The sequence below is a fragment of the Phycodurus eques genome, chromosome 16, assembly GCF_024500275.1.
Source record: "Phycodurus eques isolate BA_2022a chromosome 16, UOR_Pequ_1.1, whole genome shotgun sequence".
In the NCBI taxonomy this organism is placed as follows: domain Eukaryota; kingdom Metazoa; phylum Chordata; class Actinopteri; order Syngnathiformes; family Syngnathidae; genus Phycodurus; species Phycodurus eques.
This window is the reverse complement of record NC_084540.1, coordinates 12,433,011-12,455,127: the sequence shown is the minus strand read 5'-3', so window position 1 is coordinate 12,455,127 and position 22,117 is coordinate 12,433,011. Positions and strand designations below refer to the sequence as shown.

General features: G+C 40.5%; 2 protein-coding genes across 7 annotated transcripts; both read right to left on the bottom strand.

The window, feature by feature from the left end:
* Window positions 1-790: 790 nt before the first annotated feature.
* Window positions 791-11,774, bottom strand: ciita (class II, major histocompatibility complex, transactivator). 6 transcript variants are annotated; one of them, XM_061700453.1, is made up of 21 exons: window positions 11,579-11,774; window positions 9,712-9,774; window positions 8,736-8,783; window positions 8,577-8,633; window positions 8,085-8,186; window positions 7,908-7,976; window positions 6,965-7,165; window positions 6,645-6,701; window positions 6,230-6,325; window positions 5,055-5,272; window positions 3,639-4,903; window positions 3,367-3,445; window positions 2,930-3,246; window positions 2,658-2,837; window positions 2,509-2,580; window positions 2,299-2,379; window positions 2,143-2,226; window positions 1,708-1,791; window positions 1,539-1,622; window positions 1,270-1,353; window positions 791-1,170 (listed from the first exon to the last, which is right to left on the bottom strand). In XM_061700453.1, the coding sequence occupies exons 2-21, from the start codon at window positions 9,764-9,766 to the stop codon at window positions 1,095-1,097; spliced, it is 3,309 nt and encodes a 1,102-aa protein (XP_061556437.1). In that variant the 5' UTR covers window positions 9,767-9,774; window positions 11,579-11,774; the 3' UTR covers window positions 791-1,094. The 6 variants fall into 6 exon arrangements, with proteins under 6 accessions (XP_061556437.1, XP_061556438.1, XP_061556434.1 ...); XM_061700454.1 differs by having other exon boundaries at window positions 2,930-3,213; XM_061700450.1 differs by having other exon boundaries at window positions 2,930-3,445.
* A 2,601-nt stretch (window positions 11,775-14,375) lies between these two features.
* nubp1 (nucleotide binding protein 1 (MinD homolog, E. coli)) lies at window positions 14,376-21,045 on the bottom strand. Its single transcript, XM_061700340.1, has 10 exons — window positions 20,962-21,045; window positions 19,989-20,093; window positions 19,630-19,763; window positions 19,394-19,462; window positions 19,184-19,216; window positions 18,959-19,049; window positions 17,889-18,043; window positions 16,622-16,732; window positions 16,129-16,315; window positions 14,376-14,663 (listed from the first exon to the last, which is right to left on the bottom strand). The coding sequence occupies exons 1-10, from the start codon at window positions 20,990-20,992 to the stop codon at window positions 14,611-14,613; spliced, it is 969 nt and encodes a 322-aa protein (XP_061556324.1). The 5' UTR covers window positions 20,993-21,045; the 3' UTR covers window positions 14,376-14,610.
* Window positions 21,046-22,117: the final 1,072 nt, after the last annotated feature.

Sequence of the window (22,117 nt, the reverse complement as noted above, 5' to 3'; positions counted from 1 at the left end):
CACGTGCTTTAAGGGAGTTATGCTTACATTGTCCACAATGGAGAGTCAGTGCACATTGAAGAGAGCAGTAGCTGTCGCACCAAAAAGTAACAGTGGTAAGACAAACATACATTAAACCGTATTAGAATATGGCAGCGGTGGGCCTTTAGTATGATGTATATACATGGATTTTGTCGTGTTACTAGATAAATATTGATTCTGAACAGATTCAGATGTATGTGGCATAGTTGTGTCCTGTTAGGCCTTTACTGCTTTTTTGGATCCTATTGATGGTTTCAACAATTGCGACGTGATAGTGGTAGCCTTAAGAGGTGGCTTAAGCCGGGTACCAAATGCACAGCCCACACTGGAATATGAGTAATTTAAACCTATAAATTGCACCACGCTATATGTATAACATTGATGTATTAATAGTTACATTAAAGTTGGGTTTTGTAAATGTGAAGTGCACCAAATAAACATGACTACGCCAAGCGTGGATTTCCCGATAACACTTTGTAACCTGAAGATACTTAACAGATCTCCATGGATAGTATTCAGTCATGATCAAATATTTTTAATAGGTTTGGCCTCATGCGTTGTCAGGCCTGAACAAGTTTGTGAATGTAAATTACAATTTTTTTTTACAAAGCACTTCTGCACTGACTGCACCCACAATAGAGAACAAGAACCTATAATGGAGGAAATCATGGCTTTTAATATACTGAGAAAGCAGTGACATAAATGTGTTGACAATATAAAACAAATATATAAACACTGCAAACATACAAAACTAAGCATATTCTACAAGAAAGAACAAAATACAAAGAAGTAAGTTTTGTTGACCTTAGTCATCTTTGAGACATTATTGGTCCAGTGTCAAACAATAGTGTCTATAGTACAAACTGTATGGCGACAAAGGGGCAATTTATTTAAGCACTCAGTGAAATATTGGAATAACCATGGACAATTAATATCCCATGTGATTGCATTTCCTTGCCTACCTTTCTAAGTATGCTGTTCTATATGGCCTGCACATACATTACCTATGGTAAAGTGGTGACCAGAAATTAGTGTGTGCATGTGGGTGCGTCAGCCTGGTTGTCTAAATTGCACTAATGCCAAAGGATCCTGGGATCCTGCTGCTGAAGCCTCTCAAATACACCATATGGAATACATTGGTTCCACATCCTTGAATGGGAGAAAAGAAGCAGCGAGGTGATGAAAACTGATATCCAATTTATTGTCATTTTAGGTTGCTGCATTAAGTTGAAGAAATGTTTTTCTCACCTCAAAGTCTTCATTTTCTTACATTCCTTCAGGCTGGCTCCCAAGCATTGTGCACCAACATCTGATAGCTTGTTATACTTCACGCTGTAAGGAAAACTAGTCTTTAGTCACTTCACTAATACTAATACTACAAAAATACTATCCTGATGTTTTCCTGAGGTTTATTATATAAGTTGATAAAAATATATATATTTTAATTTTAAAAAATATGAAAATGACATGAGTGACATCTCCAGTGCATTTTCAAGATGCAAGTAATGAAGTCTTACTCTAGGTCAGTCAGTGATGCCATGTGAGGGAGGACAGCGGCTAAAGTGGAGGCACCTTCATCAGAAATCACGTTACTGTAGAGGCTGGAAAACAGGCAACGTAAGGGAAGTACATACATTAAGTGTACTGTACCAATGTGTGTTTGTGAGTGAATGTGTGGTTACATACATTAAACAGTGCAGTTTGGGTAAATCCTTTAGTGTAGTCACCATTTTTTTGACCCCATTGTCTCCTATATAATTCTGTGACAGACTGTAAACCACAAAACAGAGAGAACACACGTGTTAGACAATAGATTATTGTTCCTATAGCATTTAATTTCACAATTTCTTTTTATTTTATTTTTTAATTATTGCTCTGAAAAAGGCATCAAAAGGTTTTATTCTGTACATGTAATGCATATTTCCCAGGAAACCACTGTAAAAGCAGCTAAAGAGAGCAAAATAACCTGTAAAAGATCCTAAACCTTACAAAACAATAACAAATTAGCTTTCTAACAAACTCAAGAGTGCTACTGTTTGTAGCATTCTAGATTGCTCTAGATTTTCTTTGTGTGATCACAATAGCAGAACTGGAGAGGAGCACTTATGTGGTCATACTCACTTGAGTATCTGCAGAAAACAGAGGGAGGAGAATGTATCAGCCAATTGCTCAGCTCCTTGGTCTCCAATCTTATTGCCCTCCAAACTGAAGGGGAGAAATATCGACTGAGTGAGATACACGGAGTGACATAAAACCAGTGGAAACGATATGTATTACTCTAGGTGCTGGAGGTCATGTAAACTTGGTAGAAACTCCCAAAGCCTGGGGATAGCTTGGGGCCCACGTTCTGGACCAATCCTAGAAGGAAAGACCCATAAGTGACACCATCAGGTTTGCAGTTTTCAAACTGCTAGCAAGATTTTAATGTAGCCTCACTTACAAATCACTCCGCTATCTTACAAATACTACTAATGCAGAGCTACTCACGCTAACTCCAGTTTGTGTAGCTCCTTGACTGCTGGAACTCCCTCATCTAGGATGGGATCAGGTTCTCTGAGACTAAAGATTACACAAATGTAAATATACAGCATGTGTCATGTGTATGTGTCACAGTGTACTGCATGTATGTTACTAACCAGTATGACAACCTCCTGTGCATATGAATGTTCACAAGCTTTGACAGATGTTCTATTTGAGACACTTGCATCACCTTCAGAGGGTGGATCTTGAACTTGGTCACAAAATTTTGAAGCGGCTTCTTTTCACCACTCTGCTCTAACTGCTCCCACAGGGCAATTACATCAGCTATGCATGCCCTAAACAAAAACACAAAACTTTGATAATTGGTATCTGATGATGGGTCACTTGCCAATGTGGAGTAGGGAGGGGTTGTTAGACAAACCCATACTTGTATGTACTGCAGCTGCCAAGACCAATCAGGGACCTGAGTCCTGAAATTGGAATCCCAGTGTCCTCAAGATCCAAAGAAAAACCTCTACCTCCTTTTTCAGCCCTTTCAAGAATCTTGTGCACAACGTATGCATCTGGTGGGCCGAGTGGAACGCCACGGAATGTGAGGAACTCGGGTAGGTTTGCTGCCAGGTGAGTGACTAATGGTGCTTTTTCACTGTCACTGCTCCCGTTGCCATGTGAGAAACTTGCTTCAAAAACATAGTGGCATGCCTCCAAGACCTGATCAGGGCACAGGTCAGCAAGGGAAAGACCCTTGAGATGTTCAGAGATTAAGGCCCGTTTGTTGAGGTTTATGTCTAGATGAAGCCTGTGTAGCTCGGTTCTGTTAAGGAACTGGATGGTGAAAGCAAATCGCCGAGTTAGTTCTTGTACCTCTCCTTGTGGACGCCGACGTCCCTTTGGGCCAGAAATGGAGGGTAGGTTCTGGAAAAGGTTCTGGTTCCAAACATTTCTGAGGAAAGAGGAAACATGTGGCATGATAGCCATGAGATTGATAGAGTTGGTGAAAGCGGATATACAGTACTTTTACAATGCAACATCAATTGAATTATTTTGAGGCTTTTAGTTCACCAATAAGATTGTGTTGAATCTGTATTTCCTTGTTATACAGTGAAAAATTTCAGTCTAGCGAGAAAAAGACTGACCTGTTCATGGACAAATGGAGTCCTGCCAGGTAACTCTGAACGAAGGGATCCGTCCACAGCAAGATGTCATTGCCACTGACAGAATTTTCTTCAAAGTCTGTACTTTGTTGATTTGGCCTTTCTGCATTTTCACTCTCTAATATCCTTTCTTTCTCTCCTTCTACTTCCTCACTCTCACAAAGGGAGCAGACCTTGTTTGCCCTCACTTGACAAGTGAGGAAGACTCCCTTCCTGAGCCCGAATGTCTTGAGTTTTGAGCATAAGCTTACTTCTTTGGGAAGGATGGATGTGTTGGCCTTCACTCCTTCCCAGGCCAAAGAGCTCAAACGGGACATAATTTTTTTTTCACAGATTTCCCCATGAGCAGTCTTAATCTCATCTGTTATTTGACTTTTCCCCTTTGTTGACCACCTTGTTGTTTTTCTCACCTGAGCTCTGCTTGAGTCTTGTCTTGAAGACTGTAGCGGTATTTGAGCTTGAGGTTTAGCCTGAGTGCAAGAGCCCCAGTTGTCATTTTTCATTTTAATACAAAGTACTTGATGGCAGAGCTCAGTTAAAGTTCTTGGAAGGCTCTCTGAACCTTCAGAGTGTTCCACAACCAAGCACACCAGTCGACAGAGTCCAGGCTTCCAACAAAGGTGACGTAGATAGCTGCACTTTTCTAAGCATTTCCAAGCAAATTCTCTGAGATTAGGGTCATCAAAGTACCTGGAGAAATATGTTTCTATATATAGAGGGGTAAATCCACTAGCCTCCAAAAGGCTGTCATGTCGCCGCAATAGATGGTAGGCAGTGCCTCTTGGTCTGGCAGAAATCAGAAGAATTGATCCTGGAAGGACCACCCTTTGGAGGATGGCAGAGTATAGCTTTCTAACTGTAAAGGCCTTTGCTTTAGTGTCTTTCTCTAACAAGGTTGTAAAGTCTTTTTCTTGAAATAGTATTTCATAGTCCCGATCATCAAAACCATCAAAAATGATGAGTACACGTTTGGGGGCTTTAAGGACTTGTGCGTACACTTCCTCGATATTAATGGTGGAAATGGCAAAGGTGGGCAGGTCGAGTAGGAGGCTCTGAAGACTATAGTGTGATTTTCTTGAAGAGATTAGATGAGCGTCATTCAACAAGAATACAAAGTCAAACTGTGGGATGCAGTCTCTGGTCCAGTCCTGGCATAGCTTCCTGATAAGGGTGGTTTTTCCCATGCCGGCTTTGCCAAGTAGAAGTATATATCGTTTGGGTTTGTTTCCATTCGAATTCTCAAATATCTATCAGAAAGAATACAAACTTTTAAATACATTTCCTCATAGTATCTGGCAATATTATACTGACTGTGTAAGTAGTCTTCATAATCATGAAGTCTGAAGGATAATTCATGTTAAAACATAATACACTGTTAAAGATAAGGGGAACATATACCTGACTCAACTTAATCAATCTTTTTTGCCTGTCCATATCTCCCATGGACACCAGTTCTTTGTGCAGGGACTTGTTATTTTCTTTCCCTGAGCAAAACATCTCTCTCTGAATCACTTGCACATCCACAAAATGAGAGCTCAAAGTTAGCCCTGGCTCCATCTCCTCGCAGATTTGATGCATATGGGCTTTGGCGATTTTAATGTAGTTCTTTACACTCTCTGAGGATGAAACAAACCTGCTTATCACACGGGTTCACCGCAGATTTGCAATCAAACTTTGACAAATCACAACAACGTATGAGGTATCTCAAACGTAGTGGGAGACTGTGGAACTGTGGTTGACTCGTTACTTTGAGTCATCTTTGAAATGTAGGCATGATATTAGTAAAAGACACTGTCGCTGGTAAGTTACCCACATTGAACAAAAGAGATAGCCACTTAAGTCATATGGAATGAACCTTCGGGACTCAAACACAATCCTCTTCAAAATGCTGACCTTCATATTATGGGGTTCCTTGAAATAATTTTATCGAAACATCCCTAACAGGAATTCATCTTTTGCCATCATAAAACGTTTATATGCTGTACAGCAGGAGTGTCAAACAAATTTTTGTTGCAGGCCACATCCTAGTTATGGTTTCCCTCAGAGGGCCATTATGACTGTGAACCCATTCCAGCCTATGATCGCCTCATATTAGACATACACAACAAATTAATGGATAACTAGTTTTGAAAACAGAAGCCAGTAAAAATTTTTGTTCAACTATTTTTCAATTTGGCATTGGTTAAAAAATGCTTTCAATATCTCAACATTGATAACAGAGAAGACAAATTGACCATTTTTGTATTTTTACTTGAAACATGATTTTCGCGGGCCACATAAAATAATCTGGCGGGCCGGATCTGGCCCCCGGGCCTTGAGTTCGAGACCCGTGTTGTACAGCATAATCTTTAAAAATAATAGGTTATAAAAGTAAATCCTAACAGTACAACATCAAAATGGTAAAATAGGTAGAAGACCTTACCTTTTATGAATAATGCTTTCATAATTGTTAACTATCTATTGTCATTATTACCATTTTTCGTATTTTCGTACCCTATCATCTAATCTTGTGAAAATGCAAAAAAACAAACAAAAACAAAAAAAACACATCTCTGAGGGTCCATTGTACTGACCATAATTGCACGGCGGAGACATGACTTTGCTTGTGGTGTCTGACAATGTTCCGAATGGGGATGAGCTCATTAGGGCAGGTACTACTGCACTGTCCTCTATAAAAGGGAAGGGAGAGTTTAAAAACATGATATCCATACACAGACATATAGTACGAGACTGGCTGCCATTTTGCATCTTAAATTACGTTAATATGTAAGTATCACAACTCTAGTATGCAAAATTTTATTACAAAGTATTCTCATTAGCATTTAGTAAGAAGTACAAAATAAAATGAGCACCATATCACATTTTAACTTGAGCATTATATGCAGGGGTAGTAACACACTTCCCCAAAATAGCAAACCCAAAACAAATGTGCGGAAAATCCTACTAGAATCTTGTGAACAGGTTACCAGATGCAGGCATCTTACCCACCTGGAGAAAAGGGTGCCACTTGGAGTTTGTATGCTGATGGCGAAGGAGGTACAGGTACTGCAGCCATGGGACAAAAGAGAAAACAGAGCAAATACACTATATATAAAATGTTATATGAATCACATTTTTGCATAGGACTGCCTCCATGTGGTACAATGCAACTATTACTATGTACGTTGTAGTTGGTTACGTCAATTTACCCAGTCTAAATAACCTACAACTTAATGGTTATAGTGTAGTGTGCTCTCGAGATTGCATGGAAGATCAGTAGTAATGAAAATACATCAGCCCCGCAACTGTTAACTTGAATGATTGCTTACCTAATAGGTATGCTGGTGCAGCAGCATTGGGGAATGGAAGTCTGATAACTGGAGGACAGATTGTTTGCATCTTAAACTGATAAAATGTAATATCTGGGATTGTGACAAACTGAATGGAGGGTTGGAGATGAAGGATGCTTTGTGGCGGTGTGGAGGGACACGATAGTTCCCCCTCACTCTGCACTGGTCCCACGCCAGTACCTAGAAAAAAGGGTGAAGAAAGTCTATATCTATCATAGATTTTCTCTATGATAAACTAATTTGCTTTTGTCATCAGATGCAGAAAGACCCCTGGAATAGTTCAAATATTATGTCTCTGACCACACTCAGTTCATTCAATTTAAAACATATTGTACATATCCCATCCTTCTCCAGTTACCACTGGCGTTCCCCGCGGCTCTCTCCTGAGCCCCATTTTTCTTTATTATCGACACTTGACCACTGGGCCACATTTTCCATAACACCCATATCAACATTTCCGCCTAAATCCAACTGCCTCTCTTGAAGCCTCCACTCTTTTTGACCCTCCTTAAATTTTGGTCCACCTGCAACTTTCCTCAAACTCAACAATAACAAAACAGAAATTCTCAAAATCAAAACTGACAGCTTTTCACTCACACTCAACAAATTTCCCCCAGGTCTGAGGTTAAGAGTTTTTTTTTGTTTTTTTTTTTAAAGTTAAGGGGGATTTGCAGTTAAAAAAACAACAAAACGCCTATTTGTTAAAACTGTCAATACAAATTTGAGAGTAGCACATTAGTAAAATGATCAGTGAAAATCATCCCTTTTAGGCCCCATGTTGTACATTTAATTAGATTTTTAAGAAAACGCCACACCCGAGGAAGAACAACTAAATCAGAGACAGAAGGCTTGACCAACGAGGTGTCAATCATTTGTCATAAATTCAAACCAATTCTAGTCATTCAAAGTCATGAATTCTCACCATCAGCTTTTTGTTTTTTTGGTGTGGAATTCTTTTTTCCCGTTGTCCTATGTTTTGATAGTGTAGCTGCTGAGGGGAAAAAAATGCATCTGTAATACTAATAATAATAATAAAAAATATATAGTTGTCTTAGAGAAGTAGTATATGCAAGTGAATGAGTGGTCAGTGGTTGTTTACCTCTGGGTCTTTTTTGAAGAATTGTTGTTTTTCTCGTTGGTTTAATTTTTTCTACCTGTTGATTTCTGCGTGAGTCTGGCTCTTTTGCCAAGGGAGTGTCACCTGCAAGTCATGGAGGGGGTTGTAAAACTGTGTAATTGTGCTGTCTTCTAACAAACAACATACGATAACAAAGATTGTTGAATTAATGTTCTCAGAGTGTATTAGAAAAGGCATCATTTTAGAAACAGCCATCGTATTTGATCTCACTAGATTGCACAAGTGAACATAATGTGGAGTGCTCCAAAAAAAAAAAAAAAAAAAAAACTGCAAAACATTGTCATGGTTCATTACTTAGTTCCTCTTACATTTTCACTACTGTCACAAAAATGGTATCAGTTGTTTTTTAAGGACATTGCTCAATGTGTAATAATATTTGATTCAACGCGTATGGCCTTTTTTCTTTGCACATGAAGGTATTTTCATCCAAAAGTACACTAAAGAGCTCCTTACTGAAGTTGTTGTCATCGAAAATTAACATGGGATCATCACTAAAGAGGCCATCCGTGTCTAGATGAAAAGGAGCAAAGAGTAAAATAGTAAAACACACTGTACCTGTGTGTGTATGTTTTAACATTTAACAACATGCATTCATTTTCGATAGTAACATACCAAGCATCTTCACCAAGTAACTGTCATTCATGAATTCCGATAAATCATCTGAAACACAAAATGATCTCATAATGAAACATCGTGCTTTAGTTTTTTTGACCTGTCTACTTACAGTATTGCAATACATATAGTTCACACTAAGCATCCATAACATTATGTACTAAACTAAAATACAACAAGAGGTGTATCTAAAATTTGGCCATTACAAATAAGTTAACTTTCAGTTTTATTTGACAATGTCAGAGCAGTATTAATTTAGGATAATGTGCTTATTATTGTGGTTGAAGTCTCTGATGGTGTAGTGGTACACTCGCCTGACTTTGGTGCAGGCAGCGTGGGTTCAGTTCCCACTCAGTGACGGTGTGAATGTGAGTGCGAATGGTCGTCCGTGTCTATATGTGCCCTGCGACTGACTGGTGACCAGTTCAGAGTGTAGTCCGCCTTTCGCCCGAAGTCATCTGGGATATGCTCCAGCGTCCCGTGACCCTAACCAGGATAAGCGGTGTTGAAAATGGATGGATGGATGAATGGATGGATGGATATTATTGTGGTTGTAACTGAGAAGAACTGCACTCCATCATGGTGGGAGGTGGCTCAACAGTAAAATTTTAATATTTTCAGTATGATTTAGGGCTGCTACAAACCACACAATCATGATAAATACTCTCTGAGAGTGTCAATTAAAATGTTGGCAACTTAAAAGACCAATTGCATTTTTATAAAGCTCTTTTTACAGGTGTGTAGAATGTTGTTGCCAGTGAGTGAATATTTTTTTAAACTGTCCATGCCGAAGTAAGTACACTTTACCACCTGGCTGCCATATTGTTTTTATACATCATCCAGCCAATTTATTAATATCATGTCAATCATGTATTTCCAATAATATTTTCAACTTGACACGAGAGTGAGGCAGAGGCTTCCGTGACCTTCATCGTTGATACAATGTGTATGTATTTGTACTGTGTAAAAAAATAACCTGGTAAAGCTCCGTAGTCAGGACAGAAAATTGGGTCCTGATCCGTGTTCTGCATTGTGGAATCTGTCACACACCCACACAAAGAGTTACTCATGCAAATCTGGAACACTGAAGGCCAATGATGTTTATATCTGATATGATAATAATTTACCACTTAGTTAGGCAAGGGGGAGTCGTGTCTTCTTTGGTCTGTGATCTTTGTATTGATTTTATCAACCTTTTACAACCAACTAAACATCCGACCGCATTCATTCATAGGAAATGCGGGTTAAGTGTCTGGCCCAGGGATACGACAACATGCGCTAAGGTGGGGACATCATCCGGCGACCCTCCGGTTGCAGGGCGTACGTACACTTAACCTCTGCGGTGTGTTGTGATTTTTTTTTTCACATACTCATTTGAGCAGTATAGGGATGACATCATTGAGGTTTGCCCCCTTTCAGTCAATTGACTTGGTAGGCTACAATGTGTGGTACGTAGCCTACTTGGTATACTATCTAGTATACCTATACTATATACTAGTATACATACTAGTATATAGTATACTTGGTATACTATATACTAGCATGCCTGAGGACACCTGTTTAGGCAGATGATAGTGACATATAGTACTGTACATACACAGTTTACTGTAGTCATCATGGTCATCTCTCAGTTCTGATAATCTTTATCAGCCGAGGGACAACTCGTCTATGTCGTTCTCAGCTGGCTCAAAATTGAACTGCCTTTGTTACCCACTATTGTGTCTGCCAGCGGCATGGTGTGGTTTAATGTGCGTCAACCGTTCAAATACAGAAAATATACCATGCCATGGACAACACAGTGGAGATACTCATCACATCTGCCTCACAGCTCTGAGTTTCTAGGTTCGAATCTCAGCTCTGGTATTCCTGTGTGGCGTTTTGCTTGTGCTTGCCTGGATTTTCTCCTTGTACTCCAGCTTCCTCTCACATTCGAAAATCATGCATGTTAGGTTAATTGAAGACTAAATTGTCCGTAGGTGTGGATGTGAATGGTTGTTTGTCTGTGCCCTGTGACTGACAGGTGACCAGTCGAGGGTGTACAGCTCACCCCAATGAGGACAAGCGCTTTGGATAACTTGCGATAAGTACAAAAAATACTTTTTGAAGATTTTTGCAGCTCCTCCCCCCTGCTGAAAGTAACGCTACTCAACCTGTAAACAACGTCAATCGAGGACACTTTAGTTGGTTAGATCACAGTATAACTAAGCAAATCCTATATAAAATGCAAATATTCATCCTATATGCAACAGGATGTTGCCAGCAATTACATGGGTCCAAATAATTGCTTCTGGTTATGTCCGTAAACCAAAATTGTGTTTTGAGCACCCCACTTTAACTTGCTCATTCTGAAATATTGCAGACAATTCTGCAGTGCTGTGATTTATTTATTACCTCTTTTCAAATTCTAACTTTTTTTGCAGTTTCCACATAATAATGTTTAAGGATCTTTAAAAAATGTAAATCACAGACAAAGACAACCCAGGTGAACATAGAAGGCAGTTTTTAAATGATTTAAAAGAATAACAATTCAAAGCTAGCTGGCCCAGTGTGGAAATACTTCTAACCCACAATGTCGCACTCTTTAAAAATTGCAATACCAACCATGGATGTAAGCGACAAGCTACAACTTATCTCAACACAAGTTTTATTGTACGTTAGTATCTCGGTTGAGCTTGTTGCTTTGTCGCGAAACGGATTCCAAAAAGCTTTGGTTGGAACCCGATTTCACTGGTCAATACATAAAATGGATGACAAAGACAAAACGTACACACGTGCTCAAACGCTCAATCGGAGGAAAACGTGTACCTGCGCCTCATCAGAACCAGCATCACAGTGAAACTTACTTGACCGGTTCGGCTCGCTGGATTGTGCTCGCCGAGTGTAGTTATTTTTCCTGGGTAACCGCAGACACTCCTTAAGCCTGCCAAACACGAGCTCCTACTGAGCTGATACAAAAAAAAGATACTTTTACTTTCTCTTTGACGCTCCACAAATGAGTGAGCCATCTGCAGGAGAGGGGTCAATGGGCATGAGAGCCGATAACAATATTTGGGAAAGACTGCAAGTGGGAGCTGTTGGGTTGGACGAGTCGCACCAATGTGAAACTGAAAGTGCCAGGCACACCAAACCATGTCCGAATATAAATTGCGTGAGACAAACCTTTTAAGCCTAATGCAAATCAGTTCAATATGAGCTTTTGTAACGTATAGTCTGTCTTTATTTGACAGTGGAAGGCTTCTGTACCGGACATATCAACAATATGGTTCTTCCAAAGTTTCAACCTGTTCTCATAACCTCATAGAATTTAGAGGGGGTCAGGTGGAGGTTGGTGGTGAGATTTGATCTGGAAAGCACCTGCTGTACCATTCAAGGAAGTCAGACAACAAACAATTTGACCACTTGGTGAAGATACACCATCAAATGTTTTCTTACAGGAATGCGCACGCATAATTGCCAGAAAGGTTGTTTGAGCATTTAGTCCATATCAGCTTAAAGGACTTCTCTAATGCTGTGAACATTGGCAGTTATGCCATGGTTCTGGACTGAAAAATGATGTTGACAGAAAAACTCCCCGTCAAAATAGACTCAGCCAGATTTTGGCTCACCGAGATTTGGATCGAAACCTGCGTGAACCTGCTCACGTCAGCGACAGAATATGAGCATTTCCTTATTGTAGTGCGTGTTCTTGTTTGCTTCACAAATCAATACTATTGGTCTGTCCACACTTCATTTGTTATTCTTACACATCCGTCCATCCATCCATTTTCTTCCGCTTATCCAAGGTCGGGTCACGGGGGCAGCAGCTTTAGCAGGGAAGCCCAGACTTCCTCTCCTCTGCCACCTTTTCCAGCTCTTCCAAGGAGATCCTGAGGCGTTCCCAGGCTAGCCGAGAGACGTAGTCTCTCCAGCGTGTCCTGGGTCGTCCCCGAGGTCTCCTCCTGGTGGGACCTGCCCAGAACAGCTCACCAGGGAGGCGTCCAGGAGGCATCCTAAACAGATGCCCGAGCCACCTCATCCGGCTCTTCTCAATGTGGAGGAGCAGCGGCTCTACTCTGAGTCCCTCCCGGATGACCGAACTTCCCACCCTATCTGGCTGCAGAGGAAACTCATTTTGGCCGCCTGTATCTGGGATCTTGTTCTTTCGGTCACGACCCACAGCTTGTGACCATAGGTGAGGGTAAGAACGTGAACTCATGAACAAGACCCCAAGATGCTTGAACTCCCCCACTTGGGGCAGGATCTCATCCCCTACCCGGAGAGGGCATTCCATCCTTTTCCGACTGAGGACCATGGTCTCAGATTTGGAGGTACTGATTCTCATCTCAGCCGCTTCACACTTGGCTGTGAACTGCTCCAATAAGAGTTGGAGATCACAGCTTGATGAAGCCAACAGAACTACATCATCTGCAAAAAGCAGAGATGCAATACTGAGGCCACCAAACCGGACCCCCTCTACGCCTCGGCTGCGCCTTGAAATTCTGTCCATAAAAGTTATGAACAGAATCGGTGACAAAGGGCAGCCTTGGCGGAGTCCAACCCTCACCGGAAACAAGTCCGACTTACTGCCGGATATGCGGACCAAACTGACAGGGACCGAACAGCCCGTATCAGGGGGTTCTGTACCCCATACTCACGAAGCACCCCCATGGGACCCCCCGAGGAATACGGTCGAACGCCTTCTCCAAGTCCACAAAACACATGTAGACTGGTTGGGCGAAATCCCATGCACCCTCGAGGACCCTGCCAAGGGTGTAGAGCTGGTTCACTGTTCCACGGCCAGGACCAAAATCACACTGCTCCTCCTGAATCTGAGATTCAACTTCCCGACGGACCCTCCTCTCCAGCACCCCTGAATAGACCTTACCAGGGAGGCTGAGGAGTGTGATCCCCCTGTAGTTGGAACACACCCTCCAGTCCCCCTTTTTAAAAAGGGGGACCACCACCCCCATCTGCCAATCCAGAGGCAATGTTCCCGATCTCCACGCGATGTTGCAGAGGCGTGTCCACCAGGACAGCCCCACAACATCCAGAGCCTTTAGGAATTCCGAGCGAATCTCATCTACCCCTGGGGCCTTGCCACCGAGGTGGTTCAGTCCCAGAGATAGGAAAGCCCATCTCAGAGAATCCAGATTCTGCTTCCTCGTGGGAACGCGTGTCGGTGGAATTGACGAGTGCTTTGAAGTATTCTCCCCACCGACTCGAGGTCAGCAGCGCCCCATCCCCACTATACACAGTGTTGATGGTGCACTGCTTCCCTCTCCTGAGACGCCAGATGTTGGATCAGAATTTGCTCAAAGCCGTCCGTAAGTCGTTCTCCATCACCTCACCGAACTCCTCCCATGTCCAAGTTATTGCCTCAGCGACAATAGGACTCCTTCTTCCGCTTGACGACATGCCTCACAGCTGCTTTTTGTATTACCTTGTTGGTTGTAGATCAGTTAGCAGGATTTTAGAGTAACTACATGATCAATTATTTTTGGTGCAGATGTAAAAGCAAGTGTAGATCAAAGAATTCAGTCAGTTTTACTTTCTGTTTTTGTTTTTGTGTGTGCATCAGAATCTATAAATTAGCATTACGAGCAAGACTTCATCACCCATCACAGAAAAATGACTGAAAACAGGGAATTCAGACAAAACATATCTTGTTTGTATTGTTTCATCGATTTCTGTATTACAAAGTGTAACAAATTCATGTAAATGACATTAAAACGCCTTTTTTATTGACAGATTGATTTTCAGACCACAAATATTCTGTGAATGAAAACTCACATTTCAACAAAGAACCACTGGGTGGCTATGAGAGTCATTCCTAGATTGGGTCTCTAAATGGAATCATGTCTTAGTTTTGTCCAACAGGACTGCCATAAAAGCTGCTTCAGATAGTGTTCTGCTCATCTGGGGCATGGATGAAACAGTAGTCCTTGATGCCTGATAAGAGGAAAGGAGAAAGATGTGACATAATTGCATACGTGTATGGTCTTTCAGTTCAAATCCTGTAACAATGCATATCTGCTGCACACACCAGAGGGCAGTGTTACCCTTCTATATGGCGGTTAATCATTCATTCCCCCGCTATATCGCAGGTTTTCAAGAGAGAGTTTTTAGAGGTTTTACAGTACACAGGCACGTGCGAATTTAGAGTTGCAAGCCTTCAGTACAGTATGCCGGGCAGCACTGATGTCTACTAGAAGAGATTAATGTGTAATTAAAAGCAGGATGAGGCAGAGGAGAGCCTCATCTCACCTCCAGTCATGGTCAACATTCCAACTAAGCAGAGAGAGCACAGTACCAACTTATGAGTGACCCAATTTTTTTTATTAAATATTTTTTGCCTCATCTTGCGCACAATGATTTTAGTTAGAATCACTAGGGCAGCAGCAGGGAACTTAACAAATTAGCTGAAACTTAATTCTTTACATTATATTATCACTGTATGTTTTTATGCAGTACAATACTGTCGAGTGCTATTTAAAAAAAAAAAAATAATAAAAAAATTAAAAAAAAAATAAAAACACACACACACACATTACAACCTTTTTTGTTTGTGTATTTTGGGAGCTGGAACAGGTTAATGGCAATTTTATTCATTTCAATGGTGAGAGATGATTTGAGAAATGAGTGATTTGAGTTCCGAGCATGGTAGTGGATGGAACGAATTTGATCCGCACATCGAGGCATCACTAGAGTATGCTCTGTTTAAATGTGCTGCTCCTCCGTGTTTCTTCAAGTAGAAGTTGTATGAATGTTTAAAATCACCGTAATATCTATACTAGTTTACGTTAGCCTGTGCATAATGTTTCACTTGACAGTATATGTATGCATTAAACTAACAGACTTTTGTGGGACAAAATTACATGTTTTGATTGAATGTTTTGGTGTTTATACATAAAATGTTTAATTCTCTATTTCTGTTATATGTGTCAGTTCTACAGTAAATACCCAAAAAACCTGCTTGAAGCAAGCACACTTTGCATCATATTTGGAAAACTGTGAGGGAGAGAGTGAGGACAGTGGTTAAGGAATGATTTAAAAAGTGTTTTTTAATAAATTCATGTGTGGTTTAATAAGTTTAAGTGTGATATTAAAGCGTGTGGGAGAAGTAAAACTATTAAAACAATGTTTTTTTTTTTGTTTGTTTTTTTAAATATGGTGTTGCTATATCGCAGATATCCACCGGTTTTGGGTGGGTCTGGAATATATGCCCCACCAGAAACGGGGGTTCACTGCACAGGTACTTTAATCTTTTATGCACGGACACTAAATTGTGACACAACCATTTTCTTCTGCTTCCCTTTTTTGTGACTTCCTTCACTGTCTGGCTGACTGGAATAAGTCATAACCTAAATCTGGGGGAAGAAACCTGAACCAAATAAAATTACCAAAGTAAACTCACGCTCCACAATTGTCTTGTACACTTCAGCAGCAGGAGAGTCCGGTATAACATTAAGGAAAGACCTGCCCTCATCGCAGCTTTTTGCTATCCTTGGGTCGAGAGGCACTTTGCCGAGCAGTGGCAGATTTAGGTTAGCAGACATTGTCTCAGCACCCCCACTGGTTGGAGGGAAGATCTGTGAGGTCTTCTAAAAGACAGTACAACACAAAAACCTGTGTTGAGTACATTTGTAAACAGACTCTCAATCAGTTGCAGAATGGACATATCAAACAAAAGTGTCAACAGTAAAAATTTCAGAATTCCATTTCTTGTTTTATAATCTAAATACATGATGAGAAATTATATAATTCGATTCTCACAGGTTTTAGATAAAGGGGCAAGAAACATCTACACCTGTTTAAAAGTGTACAATTTTGCTCACTCACTGGCCAGGTGGTGTTTAATGTTTATAAAAAATATGCATGTCACGTTTATTTGCAATCTTTCCACTGACCTTGCAATTTGGACACACAAAGCCACTCATGTTTTCCACCACTCCGATGATTGGCAGTTTGACCTTCTGGCAGAAGCGGATCTCCTTTCTAACATCTTGCAAAGCGACCTCCTACAGTAAGCAACAATGTGAATTATGAATATTACTTCAAACATATGTGCACCAACAGGCTATATTTGGGTAACGCCCACCTCGTGTCGTTATTTCTATGGCTGTCTGCTCTCAGCCACACTAAGTCTACTCAAAGCATTTCATTCATGACAAACAGTAAATTAAAGAAAATTTTTTTCCATGGGTTATTTGTCTATAAGTACCATCCGATTGACTGCTGCCAGCTGGGAAAGGCTCCAACTCACCGAGACCCAAACGAGGATAGGTGGGAAAGAAAATGGTTGGATGGCAGGTATAAGAATGGCAATTTATCACTGCGTGCCCTGCCTACATTATTTATCTAAATTATCTTGCTTATTTATCTGGGGGGAAATGTAAAGAAACTAACAGCTTTCTGCTATGAATGTCTTTCCTCTAAATACATACATATTCATTCATTTGTAAAATACTGCATTCAATGTCTAATGAATTCCATACAGAGAGAAATCCTTTTCATGCTCATTTGTGATTGACAGTCAAGTTAAAGATCCCGTATTTTGCCAAACCATCTTTTTTTAGTATTCTGGGATGTAAAATGTAAAATTGTACCTATGGTGCCTCAATAAACATGTGATATATGAATTCAAATCGTCATTCATGAGTTCCAGATGTTTTTCTGCCGAGAGGCCTGAAATCAGGTCTTTCAAATTTCTTGAGCTTATCTCCATTACGAGGGAACATCTCTGCCTACCTCTTCGCTCCCAAGCCAGCGCTGTCAACATAAACACATACGCTCTCAGAAGTGGCTCTTCTACATGGAGGAAAACAATCAGCGCATAGGGGGCGGTCTTAGCATAATGTGGACAAAGTGGATAAAAAAGTGGGTCAAACAGAAGTAGCTGTGAGAAGGGCCTTTTCTGGACACTCATGACAAAACCAAGGTGTTTTTTTTTTTTAAATGAAATTGACACATTTATAGTACATACAATATATAAGTCCATGATAGAGAGTGACTCTCTGGAGGTCTAGATTGCCAAAATATGGGACCTTTAACACTATGTTAATCATATTGCTGTAGTTTGCATTTGTGCAGAATAGCACAGCATTATGCTGAGACATGTTTACTTTTTGTTACAGCTTTCATGAGTGGTGCAAGTGACTATTTCCCTTTTTGTACCTGTGGTGTGGTGATTATGACTGCTCCATCCACATGGGTGGCGCTTAGGTACTGCACAATTGACAGGTGCTCGTCCGACGTGCCAGGGGGCGTGTCAATAATGAGGTAATCTAGCTCCCCCCAATCCACATCCCGCAGAAACTGCTTGATCATTCCTGAAACAGCAAATCAGTCTCAAATACTAATAAAGTATTCCTTTCATCATTCCTCATTTACAGTGAATGGAAAAAGTCTACACCTCCCTATTCAAAAGCCCATTTTAAAAAAAACATTTTTTTTTTATTCTAAACTGTTTCGACCTTTAATGTGATCTATAACCTGTGTACCTCAATTGGAAAAAATATATATTTTTCTCTAAGAGTGCGGGGGAGGGGAGGGGGAAACATACGATAACCTGGTTTCATAAATATGTACGCCCTCAAATTAATATTTTGTTGCAGAACCTTTGGCTATTATTACAGCAAGGCCGGATACACACAATAACAATCGGGCTGTTTTTGCCCCTTCCCGACCAAGCACATCAAACGCCAGACAATCTTATGTCTCATAATATTATCCTAAAATTAGCCTCATGTCTAATTGAGTAGAACAGGTTATACGTAGGTCAAATTATCAGTGGAAAAGGTTTTCTAACAATTTATCTTGTTCTTATTTTTTTTTTAGATTACAAACAAATATTCTTGTATCCAATTAATACATATCTATCTATCCATCTATCTATCTATCCATCCATCAATCCATCCATTTACTGAGCCGCTTCTCCTCACTAGGGTCGCGGAGTGATTGGCTGGAGCCTATCCCAGCTATCATCGGGCAAGAGGCGGGGTACACCCTGAACTGGTTGCCAGCCAATCGCAGGGCACATACAAACAAACAGCCATTCGCACTACAGGCAATTTAGAGTTGTCAATTAACCTACCATGCATGTTTTTGTGAAGTGGGAGGAAACCGGAGTGCCCGGAGAAAACCCACGCAGGCACGGGGAAAACATACACACACACACGCGCACATGCACACGCACACACATTGTATCCACAAATATTGCTAGCAAATGTGATGCTGTGATGTACCGTTTTTTTTTGGGCCTCTCCAGATTACAGCATCATCAGGACTACCGAGCAGGAAGCCAATAGACATGACAGCGAGGTTGTCTTCCACATACTGAAAAACACAAGCACAAGGCAGACACATTAAATTGGATGGAGATATACCTAATGAGATAGCCAGTGAATGTACTGTAGAATATTATTGTAATTTTCTGCTGAGAAACTCAAGCATTGTCTGAAGTGACTCACCACAGGGGACCAGCCTGACCCGCTCTGATGTACCTGAGGACAGGGAAATAAATAACTTACTGGCCCTAATGGCAAATAGCACCAACAAACTGTTCCCTGTGTTTCTGAAGTAATGATCTGTCAACAATACAAAACATTCTGTACATTCAAAGCAACAAATTACTTAATAATATAGCCACGTTCCTTTTTAAAAAACTAGTCATAACTTACTTGTTCACCCTCCAACCCCATGATTCTAGGAATCGACGGACCACAGATGTCTACATCAAGGAGGGCAACCTAAAATTGAAGATGGCAGAACATACTGTGGTCTTTTCCTTAGTTTTATGTAATACTGGAGTGAGAGAAGGTGGTAAAAACAACATAGAACAAGATTCAAACATAGTCAAACGGTTACTGTGCCCCCCAAAAAACAGCTTTGAATGGTCAAAAAACTAAAAGATTACCTCCTTGGTGTCGTCACTTGCCAAGGCGTGGGCCAGGTGAGCACTGAACGTACTCTTCCCCACGCCTCCTTTCCCAGATAGCACGAGGATCTTGTGTTTAACCGTCGCCAGCTTTGATCCTATTTCTTTAATGGCTGCAGAAGTCAAAGTATGTATGAAAAGAAGATGAAATTGGTTAATTTAGTTATATTTTGTATCAAGCTCAAATATAATTTATGCCTACTCTTATACCACTTTCTATTGAGCTGATGAAATCCTGGTTCTTACTGGTTTTAGTTGAATGAATGATGAATGAATGAATACATACATACATACTAAGACGCGCACACACACTCAGTTTGAAAGGACAAATACGCTACCAGGGTCGGGGGCCTTAGTAGCTCCAGAAGCACACAGTTTTTGGTTAGGACAGCCCTGACATGATGAAGAGTTCCCTGCCTGCTCACTCCGTGTACCTGGACAGTCTGAAAGATTAAATAACAGTCATTTGAGTTATGTTAATGCATTTTTTGTTTTGTTTTTTTTAACTAACACAGACCTGACACATTGTCTCGGATGAGCTGCAAAAACTCAGGCTAGTCTCAAATAAATTCATGACCCATTGTTAATCATTTAAAAATCACTTCCAGCAACATAGTCATCTAAACACGAGCCACAACATGATTGAATTGTATTTGGAATGAATGTATAACTTGACAACTGTTACTTTTCTCATCCTGTTTACAATTTGTGGTTTGTCTTTTGTCTTCGTTTCTCTCTCCCCTCTGGAAACTTTGTTCTGTTCGACTGATTGATTCTAATTCTCAATAAACATCAATTATTATACCAAGAAACCACAGCGGAAGCTTAAAACTGTTCCGGCATAAAAGGAATACAGATCTTCCATTCTACTTGACAGCCGAACAGGACAACAGCAACAACAACTTGACAACCGTAACGAGTGTTTATGATAGGACGGGGGTGGAGGGAATTATTTTAATGTTCACATTTCTAGGCTCGTTACCAAACAATAGTGCCTGGGAGCTGTGTCACTGTGATTCAGCAACTTTTCTATACGTTGCTGTAACTCATGAAACCACTACTCACAGTCAAAGTTAACACTAAACGAATAGTTGCCTGAAAAATAGATCATTAATTGCGTCGGTGTACCATCAAGTGGCAGTCCCTTGCAATTTAAAGAGGAAAAAAGGTTGCGTCCAACGGTGACGCAGTAACGCAAATAAATATTTCGACACCACTCAATGGAAATTCGGCATTAAATTAAAGTGTCACTGTTCACTTTTGCTTTTTTGAAATTAAATTAAATGTCAATTTATACGTTTAAAAACTCACGCTCGTTTGCATTTGCTGGTACGTCGTCCATCTTTGTGTCCGACCATATAAATTTCCCCTTATCGAAGGTTCCGGATGTGACGTCTGTCCTCCCACTTTAAAATATGCCAGGAAAACTGTACACAATTCACTGTGACTGGAATGATTAAATTTTTGAAAGAAAATAGAACCAGTTTTTCGTTGTGTTGTAATTATAATGATGATGATTATCATTTAATCGGTAAAACGTCGATATGGCACTGCACACAATAGTGAACCTGAAGAGAAATAAAGATTTCCAGTGTATGTCCACTAGATGGTACATCTGAGCCAGCGATCCCCAACGTGCACAGCTCACGTATTTCTTTCACAGTAACTAAGTGCAATTTTGCCACTGCGAACAATTTACATTTACTTGCTGACATCTTAAGACGTTATGAATACTCCTGAAAAACAATAATGGCGATGCTAACTGACAGGGAGCCTTTAGATCGTCACTAAAAAGACAGTAGCCATGTTGATGATAATGATGATTGTGTCAGCGATATGATGATGACGTAACAGGTGATGTAACACCAGATGTGTGAGGCATCATGTGCCATATATCATCTAACCTGATCCCTGTAATGTGTGATCAAGTGCCATTGTATGTGTATGAGCATGTACGAGCATGTCTGCCTCTGTGTGTGTGTGTGCGTGCGTGTCTTAGTATGTTTGTATGTATGTATGTATTCATTCATTCATCATTCATCAGTTTGTCCTATCCAATGTGAAATGGGATATGTTCTTTGTGTTGTGGCCTTATGCTTCAAATACGCAAACCTTTATTCACACATCACGTCAAGTCGGTTCATTCATTGTACTCTATGCTTCCATAAACACATACTGTACTGTTCTTGAAATAATGCAGACACGAGAGAAAAATGTCTATTACTATACTAACCGCATGTACAAATCCACTCTCTTCCGCCTCTTATCAACTGTGTGCCAGTTTTACCCTCTAGAACTTTGCCATCAGTTTACCCCTGAGTCAATTACTCAGGACTACATATGCCAGTCAGCTTGTTATTGTCTGCTCCCAAACTGTTTATTGCGCTTTTGCCAGTGTTTTATCCTGCTGTGGTTGTTTTTTTCTGGTGATTTTATAACTTCCGCCACCATAATAAATTTTTTCGTT